This window comes from Falco peregrinus, chromosome 6, assembly GCF_023634155.1.
Source record: "Falco peregrinus isolate bFalPer1 chromosome 6, bFalPer1.pri, whole genome shotgun sequence".
NCBI classification, from domain to species: domain Eukaryota; kingdom Metazoa; phylum Chordata; class Aves; order Falconiformes; family Falconidae; genus Falco; species Falco peregrinus.
In genome coordinates, this window is record NC_073726.1 from 15764790 (window position 1) to 15777129 (window position 12340).

The 12340-nt window shown below is 65.2% G+C and overlaps 2 protein-coding genes across 2 annotated transcripts; both read right to left on the minus strand.

Annotated features, from left to right (window-relative positions):
• Nucleotides 1-24: 24 nt before the first annotated feature.
• Nucleotides 25-9497, minus strand: LOC101910372 (potassium voltage-gated channel subfamily C member 1-like). Its single transcript, XM_055809013.1, is given in 11 exon segments — nt 25-2058; nt 3730-3930; nt 4615-4687; nt 4689-4748; nt 4750-5259; nt 5261-5488; nt 5490-5571; nt 8882-9191; nt 9194-9251; nt 9254-9340; nt 9342-9497. Coding segments are annotated over 11 exon segments (1788 nt in total). The 5' UTR covers nt 9399-9497; the 3' UTR covers nt 25-1936.
• A 579-nt stretch (nt 9498-10076) lies between these two features.
• On the minus strand, nt 10077-11952 carry LOC129784738 (cathepsin D-like). The gene is made up of 3 exons (XM_055808242.1): nt 11769-11952; nt 11426-11524; nt 10077-10861 (listed from the first exon to the last, which is right to left on the minus strand). The coding sequence occupies exons 1-3, from the start codon at nt 11817-11819 to the stop codon at nt 10700-10702; spliced, it is 312 nt and encodes a 103-aa protein (XP_055664217.1). The 5' UTR covers nt 11820-11952; the 3' UTR covers nt 10077-10699.
• Between the last annotated feature and the right edge of the window lie 388 nt (nt 11953-12340).

Below are 12340 nucleotides of genomic sequence, written 5' to 3' on the forward strand. Positions count from 1 at the left end.
CCCCCCCTTTTGGCACAGCCCCGCCCCCCCCTTCCTGAGTCAGACACCCCCCCCCAAAATGGGGGGCACACCCCCCCCCCCCCAAAAATAACCCGAGATAAATGGGGAGGGGGGATTGCACCAATCCCGGGGGTGGGGTAATAAATTATTCATGAGGAGTTAAGAAATAGTAATTAAGGGGAGGGGGAGCTCATTACAGCGCAGCCCAGGGGGGAGGGGCTGGAGACACCCCCCCCCCCCCCAAAAGCACGAGGCAACAGGCCCCCCCCCCCAAACATGCAGCAAATTGGGGAGGGGGGGGGAAGGTTGGGGAACGGTCAGGGAGCAATTAGTCCTCATTAGCATATCATTTGCATAGGAGTCATTGCATAAGGCTCCCGCCACGCTGGGGTGGGGGGTGGGGCCCCCCAAGCCCGTGGGCTGCATTGCATAGAGGCCACAGGGCCGAGGGAGGCCCCCGGGGAGGGGGGGTGGTAGGGTGGGGGGGAGAGATCAGGCCCGGGGTGAATTCAGGGGGGTTTGGAGTCGGTTGTTTTTTGCATATAATGATAAATATGGGTGGTACGGACATGCAGACATGCTGGGGGGGGGGCACCGGGGGGGCCCCACCCCCAAACTGCCCCCCCCCAGGGGCCCCCCAGCAGGGGGGAGTGGCTCTGGGGGGGTCCCGGCCCCCCCCAGTGGGGCCAGGGGCCTGTTGGGAGGGCTCCGGCCTAGTGCCGTAACCATGGAAACGCAGCCTGGCCTGGCAGTGGGGCCAGGCCTGGTGCTGTTGCTGCGGAAATGCAGCCTGGCCTCCTGGCCTCGCACTTGGGCCAGGCCTAGTCCCGTTGCCATGGAAACGCAGCCTGGCCTCACACTGGGGGCTCTGGCCTGGTGCTGTTACCATGGAAACACAGCTTGGCCTAGTCCCATCACCAGAGGAACACAGCCTGGCCTCACAGTAGGGCTCTGGCCTAGTCCCATTACTGTGGAAACGCAGCCTGGCCTCTCAGTGGAGGCACCAGCCTAGCCCTGTTGCCATGGAAATGCAGCCTGGCCTCGCAGTGGAGGCACCGGCCTAGTCCCATTGCCATGGAAACGCAGCCTGGCCTTGCAGTAGAGCGAGGCCTAGCCCCATTGCTATGGAAACACATCCTGGCCTCGCAGTGGAGGCACTGGCCTAGTCCCATTGCCATGGAAATGCAGCCTGGCCTTGCAGTAGAGCGAGGCCTAGCCCCATTGCTATGGAAACACATCCTGGCCTCGCAATGGAGGCACCGGCCTAGCCCCGTTGCCATGGAAACACAGCCTGGCCTCACATTGGGGCCAGGCCCCCTGCTGATGCCCCCCACCCCGGGGTGCCAGCGCCACCATCAGGGGGACATGGGGGACACCCGGGCGGTGGCCCTACCTCCACCGTGGTCCTCGGCCATCGAGTGTCCAGCAGCTCCAGTTATTGCTTGCAGGGGTGGGGAGCCCGGGTGGGGGCAGGGGGAGACACACAGAGACAGAAGGGGGACATGGGGGGGACACAGACGACAGTTTGGGGGGGGTGGGGGGCTCCCCAAGTCCTGAGTGATCATGGCGGGGGGTAGGGAGCAGGGACCCCCAAAGATGGGGGGGTCCGGCTCCAAAATTGAGGGGAGGGGACACTCTAGAAAGTGCAGTGCAGCCAGGCGGGGTGACAGGGGGGAGGGACACCCCCCCACCCCCTTTCACAGTCTTTTAGGGGACCCCCCCATTTTGAAGGGATCCAGTCAATTTTTTTTGGGTGGGGGGGGGAGGGGGTGTCCCTACAGCCACCATTTTGAGCCTCCCCTCAGCCCCACTGCCACTGATTATTTTTACCGTTTTGCCCCGTTCTCTGCCCAAATCCCCGCTGCAGGGGGGGTGTGTAGGGGCAGGAAAAGGGGGTGTTGGGGTGGGGAGGAGGGGTCTCCCCCCCACCACCACTTTAAAGGATGGAGGGGATGGGGGAACGGGGGCGCCGAGGGGGGCCAGGGGAGCCGAAGGGGGGCGCAGCTGGCGCCACCCGCACCCCTGTGATGCTGTTGAGGCTCCGCGACTTCTCGTAGCCTTTGGGGAGACAGAAATTTGGGGGGGTGTGTCAGTATCCCCAAATCCCTTCTCAGGGACCCCCCAAAACCCCCCCAACCCCCTCCCTTCCCAGGGCTCACTAAACCCTCCCCTAAGGAAAGCGGACCCCCCCAAAAATTTGCCCCCTCCCCCCAAAGTTGTACAGATCCCCCCCCCAAGGGGTTTAGGACCCTTCCCAGGAGTTGGGGACACCCCCCCACCCCCCCCAAAGGGTTTTAGGACCCTTCCCAGGACCTGGGGATCACCCCCCAAGTGTTTAGGACCCCTCACCCAGGGAAATGGGGACCCTCCCCAAAAGATGGGGGCTCCCCCTCAGGAATACAGGACACCCTCCCTTAAAATGTGGGAGCCCCCAGGAGCTGGGGGCACCCCCGAGGCTTGGGGGACCCCCCAAGGGGCATTGGGGGGCGAGTGGGAAGCATGGAGGGAGGGGGGCACCCAGGCTTTTGGGGAGCCCCTGCCAAGTTGGGGGGGGTCCCAGGAATCCGGGTACCCCCCCTGCCCCCCCAAAACGCCAGAGGGGACCCGGTGGGGGGGTGAAGCAGCGCCGTGCGGGGGGGATGGGGGGGGATGCGCATGCGCAGGCTGTGCGAAGTGGGCGTGGCCAGGGGACCCTCCCCCCCCCCAGCTGACCTGCGGCGCCGTCTGAGGTCTCAGGCGGTGACGAGCGCTGGGGACAGAAGGGGACAGGGGACAGGGTCACGCGGGGACAGGGACCCTCGTGTGGGGGGACACACACCCTCCTACCCTCCTACAGGGACCCGCGGGGGGCGGGGTCACCCCCGGGCGGGGCGGGGACCCTCATGTGGGCCAGGACCCTTACACCAGGATAGTGGCCCTTGCACTGGGACAGGGACCCTTGCCCTTACACGAGGATGGAGACCCTCGCACCAGGACAAGGACCCCGGCACGAGGACAAGGACCCCCACATGAGGACAGGGACCTTCACCCTTGCACAAGGACAGGGACCCCTGCATGGGGACAGAGCCCCCCCCAGTTACACAAGGATGGGGACCCTCCCACGGGAGACACCCCTTCGCACAGGGACCTGCCCCCTCGCACAAGGACGGGCCGCCCCCACCCCCAGCCAGCCCCGCTGCTTGCACGCGCGTGTGCAAGGAGCACCCAGAGCCCCCCAGCGCCGGGGGGTCTGTGCAAGCTGTGCTCCCCCCCACCCCCTCCCCAGTTCTCCCAGTTCAGGGCAGGGGCAAGCACCCACCTGCTCCCACAGCGGCGTCTGGGGGATGGGAGGGGGGCATGCGGCAGGGGGACAGGGCGGGATGGGATGCCCTGGGGGGACTCTGGGACCCCCAGAGGGGGCAGGGTGGGACCCCCAAAGGGTATTGGGGCACCCTTTGAGGGGGGGACCCTGCCAGGGTGCCCCCAGGGGGGGCTGTGGGTGCCCTGGGCGGGGGACTGGGGTGCCCTTTGAGGGGAGGGGAGAGACACCCCAGGAGGTGTCAGGGTGCCCCCAGGGGGCACACAGGGGACAGTGGGTGCCCTGGGGGGACCATGAGGACCCCAGGAGTGCCCTGGGGGGTGGATGCCCCCCCAGGGGCTATCGAGGTGCCCATGGGGGGGCTGTGGGGACCCCAAGGTTATGTGTGTGAGGGTGTGTGTGTGCTCGTTGTGGGGGGTCGCAGCACCCACCTTTCCGGAGAGGCCCCTCAGGGGGGGGCGCGTAGTCAGGGCCCAGCAGAAAACAGGCTCGGTCACGGCCGCAGCGTTCCCGGCCCCCTCCGGCTGTTGCGGGGGGCCCCCCCCGCTCCTCGGGGGACAGGGGCTGGTCGATGGGGGGGCAGTCCTCCTGCGCCAGTGCCGCGCGCCCTGCTTCCCCGTTGGGGCGGGCCTCTGCAGGAGGGGGCACCCCTCAGGGGGGGGCACCCACACACTGGGACTCTGTGGCTGGGTGCCCCCCCATAAAAGCCCCCCCTTGGTTTTGGGGTGCTGCGTGTTGGGCTGAACCCCCCCCCCCCATATAAGGCTGAACCCCTCCCTCAGTTTTTGGGGTGCAACATATGGGGCAGAACCCCCCACTCTGTGGGGATGAGCACCCCTCCCAGGAACAACCCGCCCCCATGCACGCTTCTGGGGTGCCACATATGGTGTTAACCCCCCCGAAACCGCTACCCCCCACTCCAAAATACAGCCCCCACAAATACACCCCCCAAAAAAATACACCCACCACCCCCAAAATAGCAGCCCCTCAAAAATGCCCCCCAAAATGCACCAATCTCCCCAAAATACCCCCCAAATACATGCCCCCAATACCCCCTCCAAACCCACCCCCAGATATGCCCCCAAAACACCCCCCAAAAATAAATATATAAAACAAACTAAAATATAAAAAAATCCATAAAAAATAAAAAACATATAAAAAATAAACTCCCAAAATACACATTCCTCCAGAAATATCCCCCCAAAATACACCCCCTGAAATACCCCCCCCCAAAATATACACCAGGCTCCCCCAAAACACAACACCCACTCTACCCCCGTGCCCCCCACCCCACCCAGCATCAGGGTGCCGCTCACCAGCCCGGTTGATCTCCACCACCTCCTCCTGCGCCAGGGGACAGGCCGGGGGTCTGCGGGGGGGCAGGGGGCTGCCAGGTGGGGTTCTGGGGTGCAACGGGTGGTCCGTAGCCGGGTGATCCCGGCTGGGGGGGTCCTGGGAATATGTTTGTTTTTTTTCTTGGGTAATTTCTGCTTGGCCATGGCCAAGGAGTAGTACATGCCGAAGTTGTTCACGATGACGGGGGACGGGCATGGCGATGGTGAGGACCCCCCGCCAGGGCGCACAGAGCCCCCCACCAGCATCCCCGACCAGGTCATGGGGTACATGTCGCCGTAGCCCAGTGTGGTCATGGTGACCACAGCCCACCAAAAGCCAATGGGGATGTTCTTGAAGTAGGTGTGCCGGCTGCCCGTCACGTCATCGGGGTCAGCGCCGATGCGCTCGGCGTAGTAGATCATGGTGGCAAAGATCAGCACCCCCAGCGCCAGGAAGATGACGAGGAGCAGGAACTCGTTGGTGCTGGCACGCAGCGTGTGGCCCAGCACCCGCAGCCCCACGAAGTGGCGCGTCAGTTTGAAAATGCGCAGGATGCGGACGAAGCGCACAACACGCAGGAAGCCCAGGACATCTTTGGCAGCCTTGGAGGAGAGGCCACGCAGTCCCCACCTCCAGGTAGAAGGGCAGGATGGCCACGAAATCGATGATGTTTAAGCTACTCTTGACGAAGTCTCGTTTATCCGGGCAGAAGCTGACACGCATGAGGAACTCGAAGGTGAACCAGACGACGCAGGTGCCCTCCACATAGGTGAGGAAGGGCTCAGTCTCCACCTCCACCGCCACCTGCGTCCCCGTCCCGTTGCCCGTCAGCACCGTCTCCGTCTTGTTGATCACCCGGGTTGAAAGCCTCATGCGTCTCCAGGCAGAAGGTGGTGATGGAGATGAGGATGAAGAAGAGGGAGGCGAAGGCGACGTACTGTGAGGGCAGGGGGAGACGGGGGGTGAGGGGGGGGGGAATGTGGGCACACAGGTTCCTGACTGCTCCCCCCCCCCCCTTTATCCTGAACCCCCCCAGACTAACACAGAGGACCCAGATGTCCAGGCTCCTGACCCACCCCCAATACCCTGAACCCCTATATAATCACTCCCATATATTGATAGGAAGACCCAGGTGCCCGGGTTCCTGACCACCCCCCGAGCCCCGACTCTGATATCCTGAACCCCCCCCTGACGAACACAGAAGACCCAGGTATCCAGGCTCATGATCCCCACCCCCCCACCCCACCCCCAACACCCCTGAACCCTTATATAATCCTGAACCCCTATATAATCACTCCATATATTGATAGGGAGACTCAGGCGTCTGGGCTTGTGACCCCCCCTGGTTTGCTGAATCCCCAGACTAATATAGGGGACCCCAGGCATCTGGACTTCTGCCCCTCACCCCCAAATACCTGAGCCCCCTATATAATCACTCCCGTATATTGATAGGGAGACCAGGTGTCTGGGCTTGTGACCCGCCCCCCCCCCCCCCCCCCCCCCGTTTCACTGAACCCCCCCCAGACTAATATAGGGGACCCCAGGCATCTGGGCTTCTGACCCCCTCCCCCCCCCCCCCCCCCCCCCCAATACCCTGAGCCCCTATGTAATCACTCCCATATGTTGATAGGGAGACCCAGGTGCCCGGGTTCCTGATCGCCCCCCACGCCCTGACTCTGATATCCTGAACCCCCCCCAGAGTAACACAGAGGACCCAGGTGTCTGGGCTCGTGAATCCCCGCCCCCCCCCCGCCCCCCAAACCCCTATATAATCACTCCCATATATTGATAGGGAGACCCAAGTGTCCGGGCTCGTGACCCCCCCAGTCACTGACCCCCCATAGACTAATATACGGGACCCAGGCGTCCAGGGATTCTGACACTGCCGCCCCCCCCCCCAATTCACTGACCCCCTTTCATATTGATGGAAGGACCCAGGCATTCAGGCTTGTGACCCCCCCACCCCAATTCACTGAGACCCCATATAATCATGGGGGAACACTGGGGGTCCAGGCGCTTGACCTTCCCCCGCCAGTCACCAACCCCCATATTTTAAGGGAGGGGATCCAGGGGTCCAGCCACCCAACCCCCAGCAGTGACTGAGCCCCCCATATATTGAGGGAGGGGGTAGGCACAGGGACATGGGGGTGACAGCGGACACAGTGGGGGGCACAGGGGGTACACAGGGGACATGCAGGCCTGGCTGGGGGGCCACAGGGACATGGAGGGGTACACAGGGAGGCAGGGGGACATGGTGAGGGGCACAGGAGACATGAAGGCCAGGCTGGGGGGAGTGTACAGGGACATGGGGGGTGGACGGGGGATGTGGGGGGGAGGTATAGGTCAGGCTGAGGGGTTCGGGGACATAGGGGGATACCGGGACACACACACACCAGGGGGATGGGGGGTTGGGGACACGGCAGGGGGGGGACAGGACAATATGTAGGCCAGGTGGGGGTGGGGGATTTGGGGACATGGGAAGGGGGGGCGGATGACACTGGGGACGTGAGGGGGGGATATAGGCCAGGTTTGGGGGGGGCCAGGACACGGGGAGGGGGGACAGGGGGGGACCAGGGGACAGGAGGGATGTAGGCCAGGCTGCAGGGGGGGTTGGGGGACACAGCAGGGGGGGGATGTAGGCCACACGGGGGGAGTGAGCGAAGGGGGGGGGGACCCGGGGTGGGGGGGAGGGGATGTAGGACAGGCCGGGGGGGGGAGGGGGCACCGCAGTGCGGTCCCGCTTCCCCCCCCGCCCCCCCCCCAGGCCCGCTGCGGCAGGATCAGGGCCAGCGCCTGTGAGGGGGGGGGGACAGGGGACATCGGGCGAGGACAGGGGACGTTGGGGGGTGACCACACACTGCGGGGGGGAGCACAGCACCCCCTTCCCTGTCCCCAGATGGCCCCATGTCCCCCTCGTCACCCCCTGTGCCACCCTCCGGCGTCCCCTCATGGACCCCCCCCCCGGTGTCCCCTATCCCTTCAGAGCTCCCCCACCATGTCCCCGCAGTGTCCCCCAGCGCCACCCCCAACCATGCCCCCCCCCCCCCCCCCGTCCTGCAGTGTCTCCGACCCTCAGAGCTCTGCGGTTCCTCCTCATGGGTCCTCACAGCCCCTCACAGCCCCCCCCCCCAGCCTCCCCAGATACCCCCTGAACCCACCACCTCAGAGCCCCCCAAAATCACCTCATCCTTTCAGAGCCCCCTCAAGACCCCTCAGACACCCCTAATCCCCCTCACAGACACTCAAGAACCCCTCAGAGCCCCCCACAAACCCCCTCAGATTTCCCCAACCCCCCTCACAGACCCTCCAGATCCCCTCAGAGCCCCCTAAATCTCACAGTCCCTCTAGATCCCCTCAGACTGCACTAAACCCCATCAGATCCCCAAAACTTCCTCGCAGATCCTCCAGATCCCCTCAGACTGCCCTAAACTCCTTCAAGAGCCCATAAATCTCCTCACAGACCCTCCAGATCCCCTCAGACTGTCCTACACTCCCTCAGAGCCCCCCGAAACACCCTCACAAACCCTCCAGATCGCCTCAGGCACTCCTAAACCCTCTCAGGTCCCCAAATCGCCTCACAGACCCTCGAGATCCCCTCAGAGCCCCCAGATCTCCTCACAGACCTCCAGATCTCCTCACATCCCCCTCTAGCCCCTCAGAGCCCCTAAATCTCATCACAGACCCTCTGGAACCCCTCAGAGCCCCCTCAAAGTCCCCAAACCTCCTCACAGACCCCTCCGGATCCCCTCAGACTGTCCTACACCCCCTCAGAGCCCTCGAAACCCCTCACAAACCCTCCAGATGGCCTCAGGCCCTTCTAAGCCCCCTTAGAGCCCCTAAATCTCCTCACAGGCCCTCCAGATCTCCTCAGAGCCCCTAAATCTCCTCACAGGCCCTCCAGATCTCCTCAGAGCCCCTTAAATCTCCTCACAGGCCCTCCAGATCGCCTCAGAGCCCCTAAATCTCCTCACAGGCCCTCCAGATCTCCTCAGAGCCCCTAAATCTCCTCACAGGCCCTCCAGATCTCCTCAGAGCCCCTAAATCTCCTCACAGGCCCTCCAGATCTCCTCAGAGCCCCTAAATCTCCTCACAGACCCTCCAGATCTCCTCAGAGCCCCTACTCTCACAGACCCTCTAGATGCCCTCAGACTGTCCCTACACCCCCTCAGAGCCCCCGAATCCCCCGCGCAAACCCCTCTGGCTTCGCTTGCCCCCATCCCCTTTCCCAGACCGCCGAAGCCCCCTTCCCTTGCCATCCTGGAGGAGTAGGGGTCCTCGAACAGGGCCCAGAGCTTGGGCCGCCAACGCCGCCACCAGCCGGCCGGCCGGCCCTCCTCCAAGCACAGCCGCTTGGGCTCGGCCGGCTCCGGCGGCCGCGGCCCCTCGGGACTCTCGAAGCTGTCCAGAGCCTCCTCCGCGTCCCGGTGCTGCCGGTAGTTCATCCAGCAGCAGGCTTCCACGTCCGTCTCATCGATCCCCCAGAAAGCCAGCTCTTCCTCGAAAAGGGGCCCGCAAACATCAGCCGGGCAGTGCAGCTTCCCGGTTCGGTAGTAATTTCAGGACATAAGCGAAAACGGCCGGGGTGGCGGTCGAAGAAAAACTCCCCCGCCGAGGGGGTCGGTAGTCGAAGCGGGCGGCGGCTCCCGGCTCGGCCAGGCCGGCCAGGCGGGTGCCAGGGAGCGTCTGCAGGGTGCTGCGGTAGGTTTCCGTGCCGCACACCGCCCACGTTGATCACCACTTTATCGCGTTCTGCTTGCCAACCCATCGCGATAAGCCTGAGAGTCGCGGCCGGCAGCTACCGACCGCCGCCGCCGGGGCTGAGAGAGCGGAGCGGCGGCTGCCGCATCCCGCCCTGCCGCCGGGGCCGCCGCTCTGCGCAGGCGCGGGACGCGCGCGGGGGGCACGCCCACCGCGGGGAGACCACGCCCACCAAAGCAAGATAAGGGCGGCCGTGAGGCGAGGCCACGCCCACCGAAGCGAGATAACGGCGAGATGAAGCTCCGCCCACCGTGAAGTGAGGCCACGCCCACCGAAGGGAGATAACGACGGCTGAGGTGAAGCACCGCCCACCTTGAAGTGAGGACACGCCCACCGAAGAGTTAACGGCGGTTGTGAGGTGAAGCCCCCCCACCGAAGCAAAGGTAACGGCGGCTGAGATGAAGCCCCGCCCACTGTTAACACTCCGCCCACATGACACTTAGGCAACCGCCTCCACGAGCTGAGGCCCCCGCCATGCAGCAGGGAGCAGGAGGGTCTGGGAATTACTGGGAGGAAGCAGGAGGGACTAGGGGTTACTGGGGGGGCACTGGGAAGGACAGGTCAAAGAGCTATGAGGGCTACTGGGGGGGGTCTGGGGGCTATTGGAGAGGAACTGGGAGGTACTGGGAGGTACTGGAGCTCAGGGGAGGGGGGGCGCAGTCTCTTGGGGTCGCCCCCAGGGAGCAGCCGGGACCCAGAGCCCCCAAACCAGCATCTTTATTGGAGCTCCCCTGGCAGGGAACCCAGGCCTCGGGCCATGGGGGTGTCATTTGGGGGGTCCCAAGTGTCCTGTGGTGGTCCATGAGGGGTACCAGGTCCCCAGGGGAGGTCCCTAAGGGGACCCAGGCCTCCAGGGGCATCACTTGGGTCCCAGGCCTCCGGGGGGGGGTGTCATTTTGGGGGGTCCCAGGTGTCTGTGGTGGTCCGTAAGCGGTTCCAGGTCCCCAGGGAGGTTCCCTTGGGGGTCTCAAGTGTCCATGGGTGGTCCCTAAGGGGACCCAGGCCCCTGGGAGGAGTCACTTGGGGGTCCCAGGCCTCCAGGGGGGCATCATTTGGGGGTCCCAGGTGTCTGCAGTGGTTTGTAAGTGGTCTCAGGCGTCTGGGGGGGGTCCCTTGGGGGTCCCAGGTCTCCAGGGGGGGTCCCTTAGGGGTCCCAGGTGTCCACGGTGGTCCACGAGGGGTCCTAGGTTCCCGGGGGGGGGGTTCCAGGCATCTGGGGGGGGGGGTCCTTTGGGGGGTCCCAGGTGTCCATGATGGTCCATGAGGGGTCCCAGGTCCCCGGGGGGGGGTCCCTTGGGGGTCCAGGGGTCACTTGCTGGGTGCCAGCCCGACGCGGTTGTGGTCGCGGTCGAAGGTGACGTAGTAGCGCGCCAGGAAAACGTCCCCCAGGATCCAGAGCGGCCCCGCGGGCCGGGGCACATCCAGTGCCATGAACCCGCTGACGCAGGTGGGGGACCCCCCACTGCGACACTGGGGACAGCAGCGGGTGTGGGAACAGAGGGGGGGACATGGGGACAGGGGGATGTGGGGTCAGGGGGGGGACATGGGGACAAGGGACAGGGGCAGGGATGGGGACAAGGGGACATGAGGATGGCACTGGGGACATGGGGACAGGGAAGGGGACATGGGACGGGGCAGGGATGGGGATGGGGACATGGGGACGGCACTGGGGACATGGGCACAGGGATGGGGACAGGGACAGGGGGATGGCACTGGGGACATGGGCACAGGATTGGGGGACGTGGGACAGGGCAGGGATGGGGACGGTATTGGGGTCATGGGGACAGGGATGGGGACGGGGACATGGGGATGGCACTGGGGACAGGGATAGGACATGGAGACAGGGAGGGGGGGCAGGGGGCAGCAATGGGGACGGGGACCCAGCTCAGAGGGGAAACAGATGGGGACAGGGATGGGGGTGGGGGACATGGGACAGCGGGGACAGGGGGATCAGGGGGTGATGAGGACACACAGGGGTGATGGGGGACATGGGGGGGACGGGCGCGGGGGGACAGGGGGACACAGGGGTCTCACCTGGAGCACATAGTGCTGGGGGCTGAGGGGGAACTCACGCCCCTGCAGGACGAAGGTGACGTTGGGCAGAGACGGGACCTTGTCACAGTCCAGCATGTACTGGGCGGGGGGGGAAGCGGCATGAGGACCCCAGCGGCCGGGCCAGGGACCCCCTACCCCCAAACAGGGGTCCCAGGGGTCCTGAAGCCCCCTCTCCCCCCGAAAAAGGGGTCCCAGGCATCTAGGCACCACCCACCCATGGGTCCCAGGGGTCCAGGTGCCCCCCCACCCCCAAACAGGGGACCCAGGGGTCTGGGTGCCTCCCCCCGCCCCCCCACAAGCGGGGAGCTGGGCGCAGACCCACCTGCCCCCCCAGGGCAGGGGTGCCCCCCAGGGCGCGGTGCAGCACCTCCATCTCCTCGCTGGGGCCGGTGATGAGGGACGTCCCCGTGTCCACGATGGCCTCGCAGCCCCCCCGGCACAGGGGGGGGTCCCGGCACCCCAGGCTCCCCGGGCTCCCCACTGACACCCTGCAGGGCAGGGGTCAGGGGGGCACTTGAGGGGGGGATGGGGCAGGTAGAAGGGCTGGGGGGGGCAGTTAGGGGTCCTATGGGGCAGTTAGGGGACGCTATGGGGGAGTTAGGGGGCTGGGGGGGGGCAGTTAGGGGTCCTATTGGGGGTGTTAGGGGACTGGGGGGGCAGTTAGGGGTCCTATGGGTCAGCTGGGGGGGGCTTTTAGGGGGCTTGGGGGGCAGTTAGAGGTCAGAGGGGCACTTTGGGGGTCCTGTGTGGCAGTTAAGGGAGTTGGGGGTAGTTTGGGGGTCCGTGGGGGGCTTGGGGGGGTCCGTGGGGATATGGGGAGTCCAGGGGGTTGGGGGGGATTTGGGGGTCCAGGGGGGGCTTGGGGGGGTCAGGGGGATATGGGGAGTCTGGGGG

What these genes read in the sequence shown, in the direction of transcription:
- LOC129784738 (XM_055808242.1), bottom strand. Translation starts at nt 11,819, where the DNA reads ATGGAGGTGCTGCACCGCGCCCTGGGGGGCACCCCTGCCCTGGGGGGG. An exon ending in CCCCTGCCCTGGGGGGGCAG is followed by an intron (nt 11,525 to 11,768) that starts GTGGGTCTGCGC and finishes CCCCCCGCCCAG; the next exon opens with TACATGCTGGACTGTGACAA. An exon ending in CCCAGCACTATGTGCTCCAG is followed by an intron (nt 10,862 to 11,425) that starts GTGAGACCCCTG and finishes TGCTGTCCCCAG; the next exon opens with TGTCGCAGTGGGGGGTCCCC.